The sequence below is a fragment of the Anopheles coustani genome, chromosome 3 (genome assembly GCF_943734705.1).
Source record: "Anopheles coustani chromosome 3, idAnoCousDA_361_x.2, whole genome shotgun sequence".
NCBI lineage: Eukaryota > Metazoa > Arthropoda > Insecta > Diptera > Culicidae > Anopheles > Anopheles coustani.
Window position 1 is genome coordinate 82729772 of NC_071288.1, and position 22033 is coordinate 82751804.

The following is a 22033-nucleotide window of genomic DNA, read 5'->3' on the forward strand; positions in this document are numbered from 1 at the left end:
CATATGTTGTCGATTTTCTATGCTTTATCTTTGAAACGCTATCTTAATAAAAAATCAAATATTATATAAATCGTAATAAAATTGCTAATCAAAATAGCATGATGGCACTTTAATGCTGATTTAAATGATGTTTGCTTTGTCCCTTCTAATGAGAAAAATTTATATTGAGATAGTAAAATTTACTCGCTCTTTAGATATGTCTGTTTGCAAAACAAATCGGTTGCCTCAAAATACAATCTACTGCAAACAAACTTCGGCAGCGCACGTTCAGAAGTATTGATGACATCGTCCGACATGATAAACCACTCACCGGAGTTTCCGTGGAGGCGCATTCCGGGACGCATTTTGTCGCGGTCCACGCACTAATGGACATTTTCCCTCCCACCGAGATGTCACCGACCCTTCGAACGGAGGTGTCCTAAAAATAACATGGTCCGCTGTAGAATTCCCTTCGAACCTTCGTGGCCCAAGTGAGGGAATCGGTTTTCCACACACCCGAAACATGTCCAACCGCGCGTAATTAGTGCGTTACGGTTCAGTTTTCTTCCGTTGGCGATCTGCGAGGAAGTTGGAGCTCCACGGCCGATCGAAACTCATAAGCCGATGATCAAGCATGAGTCTGAGGGCGCGACCATTTGGGTGTCTTGCCGTTCCTTCCGAGGAAAAGTGTGACCCAGTGATATTATTACACCCTTCGCGCGATGTTCGGTCTGCTTCGACTGACTGAGTCACCCACAGCATAGGACAGTTGGAAAATCTATGAATGGGTAGCGGGCATGTGCTTCAGCAGGAACGGCGAAAAAGAAATGGTTCGGTCGCTATTTGTGGCGGGTGAGTTAAGCGAATTTTCCAGTGCACTTACGCGTCTGGTGGACGAAACTGAGACCATCTTGATCGCCGATTCTATTTTTGCTGATGTCCGTGCTACAAATGCAAGGAAAGTGTCATTTGTGGTACGTGACGATTTTTGCACGACCCAAACGGGCTTAATAGAAGGTGACGAAGTTTTTCTTAAACGTTATGACGATGTCTTCCTTGGTGTTTTGTAAATAGGATTAACTTGTCAAACATCGTGACTAAACCCCGTTTGTGCCGAAGGAGGCAGCAAACAAATTAATAAAGTAATTTCGTACGAACGATTACTATCCAATCTACCGTTTTACTTTCGGCCAAAACTTTACATCGTCAAAATTATCAATGATTCTTTTAGCCAGTTTTTACCTTCAGTAATACACAAAAAAAAAGCTAGTAGAACGTAGTGGCAGACAACGTTCGGATCCATTACATGTTGGATAAGGGCCAAAAAATTGTACAAATGAAATGAATCAGCTCGAGCTAGCTATTTACGGTACTTAAATTGGTCGTGATATGCATCGATGAAAATGTGGCGAATCGTTGGGTAGCATTTCTAATCTTCTTTTCATATTTTAGTTACAAAAATTCAATACATGTATTGTTTTTGAAGCAGGTTTTAAAATATGTTGATACCATTTAAAAAAACGTTAAAATCTTTAGTACAAGCATCATTATATTGGTTCACAAAGGGAGCAAATTTTGCCGAAATAATTACTTTTTATATTAATTTATATCTTTTTAATTTAATTTAATTCGTTCCGTGAATAGATGAAAAAAATGGAGATTTTCATTACTATCACATCAATAACAAAAAGATATATTTTTTGTCGATATAATCGAATAATCGATTGCATAAAGTTGTTTTGCAATTTTCGGTTTATGTTTAAATATTTCGGATTTCATACAAATCACCTAGTAGAACTACACCCTTACCGTAACCGAGGTAACGCGTTGAGTTTGTTTTTTTCCGGCGTGTCGCAAAAAAACGCGTATTTGCGCTTGGCCAAACTCCCCGAACGGCTCGGCAGCTGCTGCATGGTGGTTGCAATGGCGATGGCGCACCGGCATTTCTTTGGCCGTGGAACCAGACGCGTGAGGGAAACTCCGATGCTTTTCCTTTTCTTTCCAGCATGTCTTGCCTTTCGCTGCAGAAGAAAAGTTTACGCGGCGTGGCGCGACCCCTTCGGCACGGAACCCTTTTTGGAAAGACCTCAAATTACAATGTACCGCGAAGGGTCTGACAAGACAATTGCGGAAAGGGGGGGGTCAGGATCGTAGCCGGAAGAAGGGAGTGTCGACCAGCGGGGGGAGGTCAGTAGAAGATTCAGATCTCTGAGCTAGAGAGAGATGGGGAAATTGCTAGCGGAGAGTGTAAACCAGTTGCTGCGGTAAAAGAACGACGTCATCATATGAACGCATGGTCGCCGTATTTGCTCATAGTTAAACGTAAATGTTTAATTTTTGTTTTCCTGCACTGTGGTCTAAAAGTTGAGTATAGTTACAAATTACAAAGTGTAGTTTGAACATTTGTTAATAAATTAAATAGACTTAAACATAAAGAAATGAAAATTACGGAAGATTTCCGTGATTTTCTTAATATTTTAAATTGCATCACTAGCTAAATTTCACACTAGCGTACTGTTTATTTATTAAATATTCGATAAAATATGTATACAAATAACACATGCAAAGAATTAACACTTTATTCCTAACATTGATAATATTTTTTCATAATCTTGAAAAAATGTTGAAAGGCTACATGTACACATTGAAAGGCTGCAGAACTTTGTTCATTTGAAAAATTAAGTTTTCTTTTTAGCACCAGTTTAGTGACAATTTGATGTTTTCATTTATCTGATACTTTTGTGATTTAACCTTTTCTTTCGTTATTCGCTTCTTTTATGAAACTTGGCATGTATCTTATAGAATGAAGCTAAAATAGATTCTTAATTCTCCGACCGGTTGGATGTATGTCATTTAGCATAAACATTTATAAACTTCTGTAAAGGTAAAGAAAAACATGAAAACCTCTTTCAATGATTGTTACATTTTTAAAGTATGTTGATTCATCACAACCATGTTAAAGAAGTAAACTATTTTCTAATTTATTTTGATTTCGCATATGGTCTATGCCTATGCGCACTGTCTTAAATATGATGTTTAATTTTAATCATGTCCCCCGACGCGCACCGCACAAGACCACCGTGCGGCCGGCTGATCCCTGACTCGTAGCGGCCCATCTCTCGGCCGTGCTCTCGCGAAATCTGCTCTCAGTCAACCTTTAACCGGCATTGGTGACGGACCTTTTTGGCTCGCTGTAAAGCGCTGCTCCGGGCATCCTCGAGAGGGCACGGCCACGGTCTACCGGCTGGCGTCGTACGTTCGGTGGAAAGTGAAATCATACCCAGTCCAGCGACGGTGCCCACGACGGGAGTCTTTTCTCCAACGTGTTCAAGTGAATTGGTAATTTTAATGATGCTCGATGGAAGTACGCGGAAGTGTCGTTTATGGTAGCGATCTGTGGAAGTGTAGAAGAAAATCAATCATCAGGAACGATCACCAGTGATCGAAGGCCAGGTGGTGTTTGTTACTGTAACGATACGAACGGTCAGATAAGTGACAGTGGCTCGCTCGACAATGCGAGTAAAATCAAAACGATCTCCATCTGAACCGATTACGGTGGCGTTTCCATTTGTGGAGCATGATTCGTTGTCAGACAGCACTAGCTTTTCCATTGGTTTACATTTCATCTCGAGCCAATTATTTCTACCGACCTGCTTCATTTAACTCAACGGAAAAGAATGCGGGCTTTAAGGTGATCGTCCTGACGAGCCACACAAAGCATTGCAAATTAGAAGATCAAAGTATAAGTAAGGTAAACAATAAATGTATGAAGATGAAAAAAGAGAAATAGCGCCCTTTACTTCCTTAGAAATTCCTTGCATTTTTAATTCAACCAGTTAATTCTCACAAATGAATTTTACTCACGTTATTTGGTTATTTGGTTTTGACTTAGTTGTTCGTATCTTTGAAAGCAATATCCCGCTTATGTTCAACTCAAACGTACATTACTCATCTCGCTTTTGGATTGAAAACCATCATTACACATTTCACACAGTCTTGGGCACAGAATAGTGCTTCCATTCGCCGTTTTCTCGTTACGCCTGGGCAAAGAAGGATAATTCACGCTCAACCATCGGAATGCCGAGCATTTGCAGGGCGCATAGTTGGCCACATATTTGCCCCTTAGACACTGCAACCGTCCGTTCAGATGCCCGGCAGTAAATAAAATATCGATCCAGTCCGGATTCGGATTATTCACCTCGACGACCCTGCGAACGAAGGCAAATGTAAGACGATGCTGTGCGAATGATGTGCTGCTGTGGATGTCGCTCACGATTTCGATATGAATTGGCAAACGAAAAGAGACAATTTCTCCACTAACAAGTCGTAAGTTGTTACTGCTGTTGAAAACAGTCGAATGCTATAAAAGCGTCTCTAAAGTTTAAGCATTTTTTTCTTTAAATAAAATCGAATTCTATTGATCGCTTTCTTGTTGCTGCAAGTGCGTAGGTAATTGTACCCTTCTACAATAAAGTTTTGTTTGGTTTGAACTTACTGGCCAGGGAATTTTAAATCAGTGGACTAATTTGTAGAACAACATTAGCAGAAAAAAGTTATTAATGTGCTTTTTTTATGGTGAACGAAATCAAATTTTTCCATAAAAAAACACAAAATGGACTTTTCACTTCTTCTTTTTGGCGTAACGACCTCTTGGTCATGCCTGCCCGTTAAGGGCTTACGAGACTTGTTTCCCTGTTGTACGTGGATAGTCAGTCCTCTCGTACAGGGGAGGGTCCGGTCTCGGTTGGGATTCGAACCCACGGATTTTTCACTTATTACTCACAATATTCGTTTAAAAAAAATGTTTTTTATTTTGGCTCCGATGTTTGATTAGTTTTATTTGAGATGTTGTTAAACCGAACTGACGAAAACAAACATGGGACAATAAACAATTATTTACAAATCAAATCAAGATTATGATTATACAAGAAAATGGTTTCAAAAGTTAGCTCAATGTGTTTTGTTTGGATATGAACTACAAGCCCTAACATGATGTTTCTTGACGTAAATGTCTTAGCCGAAGGGGCACTCGTGGGATTAACTTTCCTAGCCCTTAGCACCATCCGGATGGAACAATTAATCAGCCGGGACGAATGTAAAAAAGTTCTAAAAACGACGCGGTGTAGAAATGAGTCGAGAGTATAATAATAACGGAAAGTCTAAAAAAAATAAGGAGATGCACACATGCAGAAGAGAAGAAAAACAATCGCGCAATAGTGGAAGGGAGTCATAAAAAATAAGAAAAATGCTCAATAGGTGAAAAATTCCCATTAACGACGCGCGTTCGGCCGTTATTTGACAGTTGCGTTAATTGTACACGCATTCTCTGCCGCGAGAAATGGCCGAACGAACAGCTTTTTGGGTTCGTTTAGATGTTTCCCGTATTTTCGAGCAGAGTAAAATAGGTAGAAAAGAAAAACAACACTTCTGCCCGAGAAACATCCCACACTTTGTGGTAGAGAGGTGACTGTGGGCCGGCTCTGTTGATGCATTTTCACTGTCATAATGGTTGTGTTTTTCCCCAGTGACCAGGAACGGGCGGATGGGGGCGGAAAATGCGGTGACCGAAAAGCTGGTGGCATACGCGGGCGTTATTGATAGATTGTGGCCAAGTGTGTCGCCCCGAGGGGGTTTCCGTGGGCCGTGTTTTCCGAGTGTGCCGCCCTCGGTTGCATCAGTGCGTGTGGAAAATCGGTGAAAAACACCGACCAACTAATTCTCGGCGGCTGGACAAAAGTGTATTAAAGTTGTACGCGCCGCCAACGGAAAGATTGAATGGGAAAAAACCAACGAAGGTGAAAGTGATTCGATGTTTGCCAATTTCTGAAGTTCGTGAAAAGTGTCCTCCGGAGCGAAGCAAAGACGCTCGAAGGCGTGAATTTTCTTGGGAGATAATTTTAGAAAACAACCCAACCAGACGTTTGTTTCGCAATCGTGCTTTCTCTCGTGCGTGAAGATAATTCCTCTTGCAAAACGCGGGTAAACCTAATAAACGGATGGCGCCGAAGGCGACCGCGTGATATGTTTTCGAAGGTGAGGAGAAAGATTCAGGCGGCAGTTCGTGGAAAGTGTTTCATTAGCTGGCTCTAAGTGCGCCATCGTCAAGGACATCCGGTGGACGTCTGTCGAAACGTAATAAAAGTATATCAAGTCGTCAAACTCTTCCGCGAAAAAAATGACCCAAGCATCCGAAGCGTCGAAGACACCTCCGGCGACCGGGGTAGGGGCCGGAAGTGCGGCTACCGGACGGCCACGCATCACCATGCCCCCCGTCTACGTGCCACCGGCGGCGGCCGGCCATCCACAGGCCAAATATTCCCCGGCCCACTACTTCCAACAGCTTCACCATCAGCAACAGCAGCAGCAGCAACTTCTGCTCCAGAACCCGCTGTACGTTCCCGGATCGGCGGCCATTCCGGTGACGCCCGGTTCGCCGACCAGGATCTCGCTCGGAGCTGACGGCACGGTCGAGGCGCCCGACTACACCGACTACTACTCGATGTACCCGGCCAAGGCGGGCGAGTTCATGTTCAAGCAGTTCGAGGGCTTTCGCGACTTCACGGTGAACACGGCCAAGTCGGGCCTGGGCGTCGGCGAGAAGTCCGTCTTCTGGATGTACACCAAGATCACCCGCTGGTCCCGGAAGTGGTTTACGCACTTCTTCCTCTTCCTCATGCTGTTTCTCTACTCGGTGGCCGGGGCGGCATTATTTATCGCGGTGGAAGGTAGGTCATGCCGATGGTCTCGAAGGGTTTGTAAAATTGGCAAGGATTCCTGTCGAGTCTGGGGTTTTTTGTCTATCACTTTTTGCTTATCTCACATCTCGGATGAGCTCATCCTTCGAGAAGTTAAATATCGGTTAGGTTAGAGCAAAAGTAAAGATGGAAAATTGTTAATTAAGACTAGGATTTTTATGACAGTTCTGCATTTTATTCAACTTTTTTTTACATACCAACATTCAATCGGTTGATTTGAAAATGATGTATGTTTATAATAAAACTTTAAATATGTAATCATTATGCAAAAAATCTCGTTCTCTTGCACGATAATGTGGTCTCAAAACTAACGACAGTTATCTACAAATACTAAAAAAACGTTCTAACAGATCTGTTAGGAATTTGATTAGAGAGATGGGACCAGAATGGGTCATCAAATTAATAGAATAAATATATTAATTCTTTAGTCAATATAAACCAATGTTACTTTTCCCAAATTTTCGAGGAGAAAGATTTGTCACTATTTTGTTTTAATTTAATCGAAAAGAATTGATACTGATTTTTGGATGTTCGATGAGTTTCCACGAATGAATAAGATGATATTTTAAATTAGTTTTTCTTATATTCATTCTCTTCTATGAAGCGCTCTTTTTTTAAGTGTGTAAGTGTTAGTTATCCCTCATTTTCTTATTTTCCTACTTTGCAATTGTCTAAATAACGTGTTCCAAGAGAACTACGTATGGAGCTTTTCTTAGTCATTATTTTAAAAAATGGTAGCAATTACTGTAACATAATTACAGCTTTTTAATTTGTTTAGTTGTGAGGAGTTGTATTACATCATGCGATGTGATTGGATTACATTTTTAAACGGCGCTCTCTATCGCTTCGATAGTGAACGTGAGAAGAACGATTGAATGAATTTATTAAACATCATTATGATGTTTATGGATGACACCGTCGTTTCGTAAATATTTTGATCTCAAAATCATCCGACATCAATCGACTGTTGACACTTTCGCATCTAGTGGCCTTTTGCTCCAACCTTACCGTTCTCGTCGAGCAGCTCGAATGACGACACACACGCCGTCATCGTCTCCATCGTCATCAACATCAGCATTTGCCGCAGCACATCACGTTGAATATCACCGCGTTTGAAAACCACCGTTTCTGGTGGTTTTCTTTTCGTACTCGGTCTATGTCCGTGTGTTTGACGCTCTTTTTAAATGCTTTTATTCATTCGTAATCCTGCAATCTTGCATGCTCGTACACGGCGCCGTGTGGCCACGTTCGTACCGGTTCTGCCTTCTTACCCTACATAAATCCCTGCCGATCTTTAGTCTCTCCGAATCCGCCGGCGGCCGGCCGAACTAAACACAACAACGGTTGGCCATCATCATCCCAGATGTGTCCGAAGGAAAACAACGGGAGCGCGAGAAGGCAAAACCCCAACCCCATCGCCGAAATCGACTGTCGTTAGCGCAGTGCGCGGTCGCATTTATTTATTTTTATTTTCCCCTAATATTTTTCCGTTAATCATCCGCTAAAATTATCTTCACCCGGCGTGTCCGAAGGGGTCACCATGGTTGCCCCCCACCACCCTCCCCCCTATCATTGAACGTTCGGAGAGGTCTTGTCTGCTGGTGTCATTATTTTTCCGATGCGCTTTTCTTGTTCCAATCTCACCACCTCATGCAGACCGACGGAATGGTTTTCCATTTTCCACACCATTGCGTAGCTCGTGTTCCCATTTCTTTTCGCGACCCGAGGAATTCCGCGCTGTCCGCTGTCAAATGTCATCGCTGATCCGATGACGGACGCCCAGTGTGGTGACAAACGAATCGAATGACGCAGGATGTGCTCCGTGGGGCAAAAAGGATTCGCTCCGAGACGAACGGACGCGCAGGTGGTTTTCATTTACGATCGCGATCGCAAAGTGGACCTGTGCGCGTCTGGTCGCGGTGTTTCCCCCGAACGCCCAGTTTCGTTTATTTTATGTACGGAATGGACTCTTCGGGCAGCTCGCTAAACATGGGTCGTTCGTAAACTAAAGGCAGTAAAAAAGAGGTCTTAGATCGGAGATTACGTTTCAAAGCGCGGCTTTTACACGCCCTCATCTTTAAACGGGATGATGGTTTCTTTGATATCGTTGAAAGGAATGTGATGCGTGAATGCGTTGGATTATGAACATGTGTTACGTTCTTTCTAATGACTGTTCTATTTTCCATGAGTTGGGGGAAATTTGAAGGATATTTTTAAATTTTGATGTCCAATGCGCAAACAAACATCCTTTTTTTTAACGATCGTCTCCAGTAAATAGGCTCTAGAAAAGTTTAGCTACTTTTCATTCGAATACTTCCAGCTAAATTAATAATATGAGTAAAGGTAGAGTTAGTAAAAATATTAAATTTCAAATTATTCTCATCATTCTCATATGTACGGTCAAACACAAGATTGACACAGTATAAATGTCACAAAAAAGAGAATAAATTTATTTACTTTTAATTTGTTTTATGAAACCTCTTTTTGATGCAGTTGTTCATATAATTTTTATAACACTCAAAGTTGCATCAAAACAACCAGTTATTTCAGTTTTAATGTAAATAGATTGAATTTGTTCACTTTGATTTATAGGTATAGTTTTTATTTATTTTATTTTTGTTCTAATCTCATCGGTTGTAACAATCATTGTTTGATCTTGCGAACTTGTTACAACAAGTTTAAAAAAAAACAATTGATTGAAATTAGTAGAATTGTTTGACACTTCTAAAGAAAATGAAACTTTAGTCTTCGTACTTCAAAATTAAACCGCTACAGTTATTTAAAAATAAAATTGGCTCTTCAATCTCAACTTGATAATCAATTATTTGATCTCACTATAATTTTCAAGTAAATTAAAACCACATAACGAAAAATTGCCCCAACTAAATAGTTTTTCGTAATATGGGTATTCGGTTATATTACTTATTAGCTCATGCAGAGATAGTAGCAAGCTCTTGATCGCCTTTCATAAGCTAACAACATTAATATTATGTCTCCACATTTTCCTGCGTTATGCAATCTCCCACTCATTAATTTAGGCTTCCCATCTTCTGCTTCGATATGTAATGCGAATTTTATAAATCTTTATAAGCTAGCTGCCGTCATGTAGCTTTCTCCGTACCTCCCACAATTATGCATACCCCGACCATGCAGCTTTGAACTTTCTCACTTTCATTAAAGTGAGTGAACTTTCACACTTAAAATAAAGCTTTGATAACTTATCCATAATACATCAGAATGCTTATTACGAAATCGAGCCCGCTAATATATTAGTCCTATATCACTGCCTTGCGGGCGAACGGTGACTCGTAACTTGTTGCGTTAACCTTCGGTGGAGCGCCAGAGACTAAACATTACGATTATTCCGCCATCCGCAACGCCGTCTGGCTTAGGTGAGGCCGACAATCAGCCGGAAGTAGATGTTGCTAATACCGTCGGCATCAATGATGCTGCTGCTAGTACTACTACTGCTGCTGCTGCCGCTGCCGCCGCCGCTACGACTACTACCATCGCCGCTGTCAATATCAGCTTTGAACCGGGGCCGGCTAGCGCCTTTGGTAAGTTAGCCATTCCGTTAGCACTTCATCTAGAACCGGTCCGGGAAATGTTGTTTATTAATCGATCGTTCCCATTGCCGCGTCACGGAAGATCTACGCTGGTGATAAATTAGTTGTGCGAGCACTGCAACTCCAGCACCGGAACTTTGATCGTGATTTTCCAACGTTTTTAGTTGGTTGATTTCAAACTCCGTTTTTTTTTTCTTTTCCCTCTTTCGCGGAGATGATTAAGGAGGGTGTAGATTGTGTGAATGGTTTTGATTTTGGGTTTTACTAACTGCTTGCTAATGGCCACTAATGAACGCATTAGACTCCATTTCGATCGGTGTAATATTATGGTTTATCCTTTAGGTCACGTATCGGATTGCTCCTGATTCACACTTTCTGCTTTCCGAAGGCAAATGAATGCGATCGGCTAACCCAGTGATGTCAAACTCAGTTTACCTCGCTGCATTTCGTCGCCAAAATAGGTTTGCGGGTAAAAACGTCACATTTGTTGGATTTATGAAAATAGGTTCTTATTAGTATGCTTTTAACTTAAACTTAAATTTTTTTTTCGGGGTATTATATTAGTTCTCATAAATTTGCTATCAATTATATATAACTTTTCATTATTGCGGTGAAAAAAAACAAAGGTTTTACACATATGTTTTGAGACAAAAAAATAAGTAGTGTTCATGGAAAACGAAGCTGACGAACTGCATACTCGTTCTAAATTAAATTACAGATGTCCAGCAGTCAGTTGTCTGTAGTAATTATGCACTTTTACTTATCTAAACTCACTACCAAAAAGCACAATAGTGTTGATTTGCAAAATATGTTTAAAAAAATATTTCGTCAGAATTTGGAAACCAATTGCTTACAATGGAGTCCTAGGAGAAGTTTATATAAGCTGGTTGAAGTGCATTCTATAAAAAAATTATTCTGAATAATTCCAACTTGACTTAAATCGCCACAAATATTTCATCAATTTTTGTTACAGCTTTTTTTCTCGCGCAATTTAAAAAAAATCATAGATCACCAACGATCATATTTGTTGTAAAGAACACAGATTGAATATTTAAAACGCGCGAACTGGGATTTGGTATCACTTGGATGTCACGTTTTAAAGAACGCGGTCTTTATTCTCCGTTACAACAGTGGTAAAAAAAGAAGGTAATCAGAAAAACAAGAGCAAAAGCACGCTAAAACACATTAATTATGAAAATATATCTGTTCTGATCGACTTTCTGCAATTCATTTCAATTGTAAAGTTGAGGCAATTCAAGACGCATTCTCTTAATCTCAATAATTCAGGTTTTTGAAACGTTGCTGATTATCACAGTTTACGCCATTCTTTCGTTTATAATCATTTACACTGCTACACATCTGTAATTTAATTGCGAAAACTTTTGTAGATTTTTTCGCTTTTCTTGAAAAATCTGTGTAAACCCCTTACTCATGTCCACTACCAAATGTATGTCCTTACTCATGTCCTCGTGCTCGTATGAAATTCACAGCACGTGGAAGCACGTTCACAACTTTTTGCCATTCAAACGAAAGCCAATAAAACTCTCCATGTATTGTTTCAAAGGAGTCACCGACTGCATCCAACGTTCTTCCGGGCCTCATGTTTGACATCCCTGGTCTAACCGATCGTGTCCTCCCATCACTTTCGCAACACTTTCCTCCTGTCCCAAGCAAAGGGGTATGCTCAAATCAACTTCCACCTGCTCGGAAAGTAGCTCGAATTTCATTACCACCCACCACCCATGGGTGGGTGCTGTTGTGATAGATTTCGTTTTTCTTTACTGGTTGGTGTTCCTTTCCCCTTCTTGTTGTTTACGGGTAGGAAATAGGCTTAAAAATAAATTTCCACCCTCTTGCGAGACGCTTTTCGTTTCACTGACGTTGGAAAGACGGGCTCAACGCGAAACGTCATCGATTCGGAGACGGACGCACGTGTATGTGTTTGTGTATGTTTATGTGTGTTTGGTGTGATATGGTTTTCTTTGTTGATTCGCAGATCATCGTTTTCCTCGGGCGGGATTTATTACGATCTTCTTGCTCCCGACCGATATCCCCGCCTGGGGGAAACGCAACGCCAGCTGACGGAAAAATCCACCGCAAGAGTGGCGAGTTTTCCAACCGGCCGTACGGGGGCTTCTAGCTAGAAAAGAACCGACCGAAACCATTACGTCACTGTGCGTCGGTGGGATTTGATAGTCGTGCGTTTTATGAGCTAGCCTCGTTTATTGTTAAACAAATAGTGCAATCTCGTTGGCTGGGATCGGGTTGATTTAGAGATGTTTTTTTCGTTTTTGTTCATTCTGCCATCGATAATTCCCTCGGAAAACCCCTCCCCCTGCACCAGTTATCCCAAGGGTGGTGGGACATCAGTTTGTTTTGTTGTTGAAATCTCTTCTTCAAACCGTCATCCGTCCGATCGCTGTTCGATCGCGTACGAGGAAGAGTCGTACGCCTGTTGAACGGCGTTTGTGTGTTTATAATATTCGTACGACGGAACGATGGACGCACATTTTGGTACTTTGCGGAAATGTGCGGCCACTGTTTACTCGCTTCCAGCGTGCGGAAATATTAATTCCCGGTTGCTCTTTTATTGTTTCCTCCTTGTTGTAATAAAACGTAAAAATCACACACAAACACACACCCGCACATCCTAACAAACCATCTCCGGCACCATCCCCGATAACACGCTGCTTCCGGTTGAGGCTCGCTAGGAACGCACGAGAAGCTGATGGAAACCAACGTGAACCACGCGAAGCGAGAGCTGGCGAAAAATTTACGCATCTTAGCGATGGATCGTGAAAAGTTGGAGGTTTGTAAAATGCACGCTGTTGAACATTTGGCCACATTGTAAATTGAACTTTGTTGTTTTTTTTTGGTAGAATCCGGATCAGGACCTTTGGGAGGGGCAAGCCATCAACCTGGTCGAGCAGTACAGTGCCGTTTTGTACCAGTCGTTCAAGGAGGGCTCGTTTGAGAGCAAGCAGACGAAGAAGACGTGGTCCTTCTGGAATGCGGTGTTCTACTGTGGCACGATCTACACCACTATAGGTAAGGAATGGTAGTGCGGTAACATTCTAAAGTTTGTCAAAAAGTAAACTGAGCCAAAGAAAGCGTGCTACTGTGGCACCTCAAGTGGCGGAAGCCGGGAAGTAAAAGTTTTAGTAGTTATAGTAACTAATAACGATATAATCATTAAAATTGCAGACCTGTACTGCTACCTTCGTTAAATGTCTTACAATAGAAATTGAACGTTCAAAACTCACCCCGCACATGTAACTATAGCACCGGTTGACCGATTGACAAGGCCTGGAATCCATACAACAACAAAAAATGCCAAGTTGTTTTTTTTTATATCAATGCATAGCGTTTATTATAAAAATAGCTTTTAACTAAATATTATTCCTTGGCTCAATTTAATTTTGGACAAACTTTATAGAATTTTGTACACTAAATATGAATTTAGTAGTGTTAAGTAACAAGCGCTTAACTCTCGAATTTATATAAAGTTTTACAACAGTCAAGTGCAACAAGTAGTTCCTGGGCATTCTGAGGCAATTAATACACATAATTTTAATAAGTAATCTATTGAATTTTCAATCTGTCAAGCATTTTTGTTTTAAACTTAACACTGCCAGCTTAAGCCAAAAAGAAAGTATCAGTTTTTGTTCAACAGGTGGAGTAATGCTGGAGAAAATAAGCATGATTTGGGAAAAGTTACAAGACACATGCCTTTTCTCCATGAATATTCTCCTTCTACAAGAAGTTTTAGCTAAATATCAGTTACACGACATTATTTTCAAACGAAACCTTATGAATCCGTTTGGTTTTGTGGCTTGTTGTAAGTATAGGTACTATGAATTTCTAAAAAGCTATTATGATTCAAAAATCAAATTTACTTAACACTGCTTAGTGCACCTTCCGAATTCCATTTAAAAACACAACATCTTTTGATAGAAAATCATCATTGTCAATTAACCAACGAAAAGAAATAATTTAAATTGCGAATGATTGCAACAAAATGCGAAAGATTTCAAATTTGCTCATTGATATTTGTTGGGAGTTGTTGCTTGTATGAAAGTAAGGTTTTCGTTAAAAAGGATTATTTAATCTGTAATAATGCAAACTATCGTCCGTACTGCTTTCAATTGAATTATATTGAATCGATTGTAGTTAAAATCAATCAATTGAATTGAATTGATAAATTTGAAGACCTGGCATTGTCAAATTTTCCATCTGAACTTCATGTTCAATACTGAAAGTTGTTAGCCTGCAAAAATAAAACCTTAAATCCGTGTACCATCCCCACACTTAATCGAATGCCCACTCGTGTGGGAAAATGTCACGCAACACAGTTTTCCCTCATCCGTCGTGGAAAATTGCACTGCGACATAACTTACCCTTCCGAGAGGCAGATGTTTGTTTGTTGCAGGCCCATGTTCTCCTACGGCCAGTGGAGGTAGTGGTCGGTAGTAGTGTTAGTAATCGTGTCGGTTGCCGACCGTTCGTGTGTTCGGAAAATATCTGCATTCGTGCAGGTCGGCACCGCGCGGGTTGCACATTTGCGATGCGTACATTTTCCAGGATGCGCATTACGGTGACGTGTGCGGTGTTGTTTTTCACGTAGGTGGAGATCGTAGGAGAAAAATAAAGTTTTTCTACCATCTAAAGTCAGCTGCTTGAATGTTTCACAAGAATGTTTGTTTAACTGACTTTTTTATAAAGGCAGGAAAAGTGAAGGCTTCGTGAAAACAGCTGATTTTCCGTCGTTTCGCCTTTCGTCGCCACTTTCGAGCATATATCGAATCAAAACTGCCGGTGAAGATGATCTGTTCGTGATGATTGGCGAAACACTCACACCCTAGGTTCGTCTCGACCACACACACAAATGGAACGACCCCGCACGAAGGAAAACCTATGGCCGTGTTGCGTGACCGACCGACCGTGTTCGATGTGGTTTCGCTTATTTTTAGCCCCAATTCTGACCAACCAGAATACCAGAACACACCGAGCGGCCGTCCCGAACGGTTCACCAAGGCGGGCACGTTTTTCCGTACGCGCGAGTGGAACGATTTTCCACCGGACACCTGGCGTTGCGAGTGCTTTTTCCCGTTTATTAACGCAAGTGATTATTCGATAATTGCTGTCAGCTGATAAGTGAGCGTTCCCGGGTGGCGGTATCCGTTTTCCACCCGGTTGGAAATGTGGTGCACGAAGTGAAAACGGGGTCATATTTCAGCGCGAACGTCGGGGAAGTGCTTCGGACGAGGGAAAGCGTGGAAAATTATTTTTACCATCGACGGATCGTTTTATTTCTGTGAGTGAGTTAGTGACACGCGCGAACCAACACCATCCCGGGCGTGTTAGCGATGGAGGCGAATAAAACGGCTGGCCAGCCGGGTGCGGGTGCGGGTGCGGTGCCGGTGGTGGCCCGACGGCGCCGGCGGGTGGCTCGCCAGCTGCGCGAATCGACACCGGATCCGGCCCGCGACGGCAGCGTCGGAAGCCGGTCGAACTCGTGCGACGACCAGAGCGGCTCGGACGAGACGCGCGGCACCGGCCGGAGCACGGTCGAGAGCAGCCCGTCCTCGTCCAAGAAGAGCCTGATCGAGCGGGCGATCGAGTACGGGAGCGCGCACCGGAACAAAATCCTGGCCCGCAAGGACAAGAAGCTGACCATCGTGGCGCCCCGCAGCCGGTCGGTGCCGCGCGACGAAACCGAGGTGCCGAGCAGTCCGGAAATATTCTCCCTGCTGCGACGAGCCAAGCGGAGCATCTCGACGGCACGGTAAGTTTGGCACCGGTTCATTTAGCGGCATGACAGATTGCATTGATTTTCGTTTTGCTATTGTGTTTAATTTTTATTTATAACAGCAGACCCCTTTCTAACTACGATTTATTACTGAGGTCAAATATTCAAATATGTTAATTGATTATTGAGGATATTCAATAACCGAAGACCTAATTTTTATGCTTGCGCTTATCAATGCTAGCAATCAATTTTAGTTCTTCATAGATATAGATTAATTTACCTTATTGATCTTTGATTTGAAACAAAGATATTTATCATCCCTAATCCATGCCATAAGAGCATTTGTACACAATGCTCGTGGGTTTGTAACAATTTTCTGTCACTTTAGAACTTCTAAATAAAAATCTAGGCTAGTTTGAACAAGGTTTTAGATCGATAAATTTTTTACAAAAAAAATTACATAGTTGAAAATTTGTGATAGTGATAAACAAAAAATAACATGGAATATGCTTGTATAAATAATATTTATGAAATGCAAATCGCGGACATATAAAAGCCGGATGGAAAATGTGCTGTTATAAACATCATGCAATAAGATCTAGAGGATGATGGTTTTAATGTCTAACGATTAATATTTTGTTTGAAACATTTGTTGACCTATTTTTTTATTATTTATGATAATTCCTCCTTATAAAAATATTGGGTTCTTTCACAGGAGATTTTTCGCCACATTAAGATTGTTGTAAAAATTGTTATGCTCCTGATGAACACAGCAAGTTATCAGCAATCGTTAATATCGATAAAGATTCATCTTAACCCCTTCACAGTCTCAGTGTTTTTTTTTAATTTTTGTTGTGATTTAGATCAGTACTGTGTTAAATTTTGTTTAATTTCATCGATTAGTATCGCATAAATAAGTTAAAATGTACAAACATGTAATGACATGTTTTTGAAACAGGTGTACTTAGAATCAACGTCACACAACGAAAATAGAAACAGAACAGGCGACAAAAACTGTCAGGCTCGGGCAAAACTGTGAAGGAGTTAATATTAAAAGTTTCGTATCGGTTTGAATAATACAATCCATTCTCCAAATGCTTTCTTTAATGTTTTGAGTTTGAAGTTAAATATTTATAGATTTTACAAAATTCTTCAATATGTTTTTGGAGGTTAAACATACAAATGCTCTTTGCATAAGTGTTAAAAATACGAGATAACAAAATAAGAAGCTATACAATGTCAAAAATGTAATCGATTTTCTAACACATCAAGTGCATAGTTTAATGTAAATTTTAAGTCTTAAATGTTAATGAAAAAGCTCACTCAAAGTGTGGAAGAATTAATACAAGAAAATCAATTTTGTTTTCAACTTCTATCCACAGCAAACCAAAAACCGATGATTCCAGCGACGGTGGGCGCATCTCGGACACGGAAGTGCGCCAGCGTCGCGAGCGCATCGAACGCTTCCGAAGTGAGCGGGCGGGGGAGGGCGGTGCCGAAGGAAAGCCGGCCGGTCCCCAGCAGGCCAACCTGCAGCGCTTCAACGAGGAGCGCCGCCGGTTCGAGCTGGAAAAGCTAAAGTTCCTGCAGGAGAAGCGCGAACTCGACCGGATGCGGCTGCGACGGTTCGAGAAGTACCGCGAGGAGATGCTGGAGGAGCAGAGCCGCAAACTACAGGCCAAACTGCAGCAGGAGCGGGCGCGAAGTATCGAGGCAACGCCGATGCCCCCGATGGCCCCGTCGGCCGCACACCGCAGCAAAACGCCGACCCGGGCGGACACACTGTCGCCGCCGACCACGAAGAAGAAAATTCTGATCGTTCCAAAGGCTCCACACCGTACGTCCAGCCATTCCGCGTCGAGCAGCGAGGACGAGGGTCGGCTGTCGTCCGACGAGGAGAAGAAGGCACAAATGACCGTGCGGCGTCGCTTTTCGCCCCGGAAGCCCCCGAAGCGGCCCCGTTCGACGAAGATCGAGCCGATGAAACCGATCCCCGCACCGGACACGGGCATAACGTCTCCGGAGTCCGAGCTTCCCTCCGATTTTCAGCCCGAAGAACCGGAGGCTGGGACCAAACCGAGTCAAGAGCAGCAGGAAAAGGTCGAAAAGGAACCGGAGATGGTGCTTACGCAAAGACGCGTTGCTGGCAAGGAGCAGGGAGACAAAACTGAGGAGAAAAATGAAATGATGGAACGGTCGAAAGAGATGGAGTCGAAAGGTGAAGCGAATCCTGTGGAAACCATCGACTCAAAGGACGCTACGGCGATCGTGAAGGACGTTAAAGGAAAGTTACGACGCAGGCCACTCGTGCCGTACGTGGAAAAGCCGGGCGAAGTGTTCGGCTGGGGCGAGATTGGCAAAGAGATGGTCGACCTGTGGCGGGACTTTCTGGACGATCATCCGGAGGATATCGTTCGGATGCGGGTGCAGGTGAACCACTGCCTGTTCTACTTCGGCGTAATGGTGTTGCTCTGCGGCATCGGCGGCATCGTGTTCCGGCTGACGGAGGGAACATTCGAGTCGCAGTACAAATGTGGCGTTAAGCGCGTGAAGCGGGAGTTCATCGATCACCTGTGGCTTTCCAGCCACAATCAACGGTAAGGGCGCGTGCTCTGGACTCGTGTTTGTCAATGATGGATGGATGTAGTTTAACAATCTCTTCACTCTATGTGTCCATTGCCCGAAGGGAAGAGGACTGGAAACTCTCTGCTCGCAATCGTTTGCGTAAGTTCGAGGAGGAACTCCAGATCGCGTTCGAGGCCGGCATGAAGTCGTACAGCGGCAACACGGCGTGGAATTTCATCAACGGCGTCATCTATTCGCTCACGGTGGTGTCCACGATTGGTAAAGCGCACTCACACAACGAATTCCATTTTCTGAACAATAAAAATCCATTCTCTTGTTTTTCTTGGTTGATGTTTTATTGATAGCGATAGTGATAATTATTACGCTTGGAGAATTGAATGAAGCAATTAATAAGATGTCTCCTTACTTTCTTTTCTAGGTTACGGACACATATCTCCATCTACCACGACGGGACGAGCGTTGACGATTCTGTACGCGATCATTGGCATACCGATCTTCCTGATCGTGTTGGCAGACTTCGGTAAGCTGTTTACACGGGGTATAAAGTTCGTTTGGTCCTATGTGCGTCGTCTGTACTACACTGGATCGTTCCGGAAGGTTCGAAAAACAGCCCAGGTTCAGGTGAGTAGCGGTGGAAGGACGACGTCGTTCGGTGGCTTACGACTAAAATGCGACTCAATTGCAGGAAGTGATGAAGGGATTAAATGTCGTGTACGATATGGTGAGGCGACCGAGTGCGGACAATGAGCTGCAGGGAGCTACGACGACGACGGCTACCACCATCCCTCAGCCGCCAACCGCTCCGAGCCAAACGTATCGAACGCAGGCCGAAAGCCAGCCGGGTGCAGCAACGGGAGGGGGAATTGAGACGGTTCCGGTACCGGAAACACCTACCACGCCGATCCCAGAGACGTTCGAGATCGACGATGAGTTTAACCTACCGATCTCGCTCGCGATCGTCATCCTGGTCGGGTACATGCTGTTCGGAGCAACGATCTACTGCACCTGGGAGAACTGGAGCTTCTTCGAGGCGTTCTACTTCGTGTTCATCTCAATCTCGACGATCGGCTTCGGTGACTACGTGCCACAGCATCCGATCTACATGATGTGCAGCATCCTGTACCTGATCTTCGGTCTCGCACTGACCTCGATGTGCATCAACGTGGTGCAGCTGAAGCTGAGCGATAGTTTCCGGCAGGCCAGCGCAAAGATCGGTGCCACCATCGGGCTGCAGATGGCCGAAGCGGAGATGGCCTCCCAGCATCACTCGCCGGTGCAGACACCGATCGAGATGGCCGGTGTCCACACGTCCACTCCGACCAGTGCCGCCAACGTCAGTCTCAACGGTACCGTCTTGAGCACTCCGGCCCTACCAGCCCGTCCGTCCAGCTCCGTATCAAAACCGGAAAAGAAGGAATGATCGATGTCCTGCGCGCGAACGAGGCGACGATCGCTTCCGCGAACTCGTTCACCGTCCATCCAGGGGTCGGAACGATATGCTCTGGATGAGGTTCCCCTCGGGGCGAAGAAACTGCGCTGCACGCTTACAACCACTGAACGCACAATCGGTTACACGTTCGGTGCCGGGACGGCTCGTGGACGGATGTCGACGGACACGGAAACCGCTCTTTCGATGCATCTCTACTAGCTAGGTTTTACAAGAACTATATAGTTACTAAATTATACGCCGACTCAGTCAAAAGGTCGCTCATGAACGTAATGAACGGAGAAGATTGTTATTTAATGCTGTAAGTTTAAGGACGATTGGCTAGAATGGCCAAGCCAGGCGAACACCGAACGCGGGTGTGGCTATCCGTGGCCGTAAGGGTTGCGAAATACTTTATAATGCGCTTCAAGCAAGGAGCTTCCAGCTGTGCTACTGCAAGACACAACAAATGGTACATCAAACAAAAAAACTGTTTCAACTGTTCAGAATATGTATGATCGAAATAAAAGCTAATATATATTTTTAAACAATAACATAAATTTTTAATTTACTAGTTTAAAATGCCTAATTAGTGGAATGCACAAAGAAATTGCAGAACGTGTTCATTGAGGGTGAGCATGGCACCGTTGCTGCTTTTAGTTTCTTATAGGTAATCGCTTAAATTCTCCTACAATACATTTTCTATCGTAACTCGAGTAAACATTAGCATAATGCAATATTTTAAACGTACTGCAGCGATGTGCTATAAAGTTCAATGGCAGTTGGTTCAATGGCAGCATGCAGTTCAGCGAAACCGTCGAGGACAAAATGGGTTATTTGAACATTCCGAAACATGACCAATAACCTATCGTTAAGAAATTAATCTTACTTTGTCATTACTGTCTCCAGCAGGACAACGATTTAAACCTCACTTAGTACTCTATTCGGTTCTGATATCGTAAAATGTCTTTGTAATCCCCCAGTTTTGGTCTTAGATTGTATGCACAGTATTGTATACTCAACTTTGCGTTGATGAATAAGACCTTTTTTCACAAATTATCGTATTTTAAAGAAGGTAAAACAAGCTATGCAAAAAGGAATTGTATATTAGTTTTGTCTGATAAATAAAAAATTAAATTTGGTTATTGTTTGAGGCGAGTTAATAAAGAAAAACCAACGCTCCTTTAGGTGTACGCTTTTAACAACAATTTTGATTTTTTTTTCTCCAGATTATGCTTCACTACTGCAATATCTCGCAGTATCCTGAGTGAACTCAGGAAATAATTCTCTTTCTTTCTATTTTATCCAACATCGCCATGTTTCAAACAAAATCGGAATAAACTTTCCTTATGTTTTTGCACGTGGATTCGCACTTGAACAGTTTTTGAGATTCAAATGACTTGTACCTCCTGGCAGCATGTTTTTTCGATATCAAAAGAACGATTAACGGTTTTCTTTGTCAAAAATTCAAACGTAACACGTGTAACACGTCCATGAACTCAATCCGCACAATGCGCTATGGTGGATAAACGAAACTTCCCTAGCAGATGGACAAAAAAGCTTTGAACCACTTGTTTGTACAGCCAACAAACTTTCTGTGTTTTTATTGTGTGTACACCAACGTCACACGTTAGAAAGATATGAAAGGACAGCATGATAAACAGAACGTTAGAACTGCAACGCGGCGAAAAGAGAGAAGCTCAAATCAGGAGAATCCCGCACCCGAATGTCCTTAAGGGCCTTCCCCATCTGCCCTCCGGCACATGCGCAGTCCGTGAAAAACAAACTGTCGATGGCTCGAGCACGGTTGGGGAAAATTTGTTGTGATTTTTTATTCCCCAAATATCCACAAACCTCCCCCTTTTCCGTTGCCCCCAGCCCATCGGTCATCGGGGCTTCAGTCAAAAGTGAGCGCTGCCAACCATGCGGCAACGATGGGACACCAGCCTAATCGATATTTGTGTCAGTGTGG

The 22033-nt window shown here is 42.9% G+C and overlaps 1 protein-coding gene across 2 annotated transcripts; it reads left to right on the forward strand.

Annotated features, from left to right (window-relative positions):
* Window positions 1-3155: 3155 nt before the first annotated feature.
* On the forward strand, window positions 3156-20604 carry LOC131263234 (potassium channel subfamily K member 18). Of its 2 annotated transcripts, none has more exons than XM_058265438.1 (6): window positions 3156-3318; window positions 5505-6704; window positions 13012-13109; window positions 13180-13348; window positions 19054-19256; window positions 19321-20604. In XM_058265438.1, the coding sequence occupies exons 2-6, from the start codon at window positions 6155-6157 to the stop codon at window positions 20053-20055; spliced, it is 1755 nt and encodes a 584-aa protein (XP_058121421.1). In that variant the 5' UTR covers window positions 3156-3318; window positions 5505-6154; the 3' UTR covers window positions 20056-20604. The 2 variants fall into 2 exon arrangements, with proteins under 2 accessions (XP_058121421.1, XP_058121496.1); XM_058265513.1 differs by having other exon boundaries at window positions 5936-6704.
* The last annotated feature ends 1429 nt before the right edge of the window (window positions 20605-22033 follow it).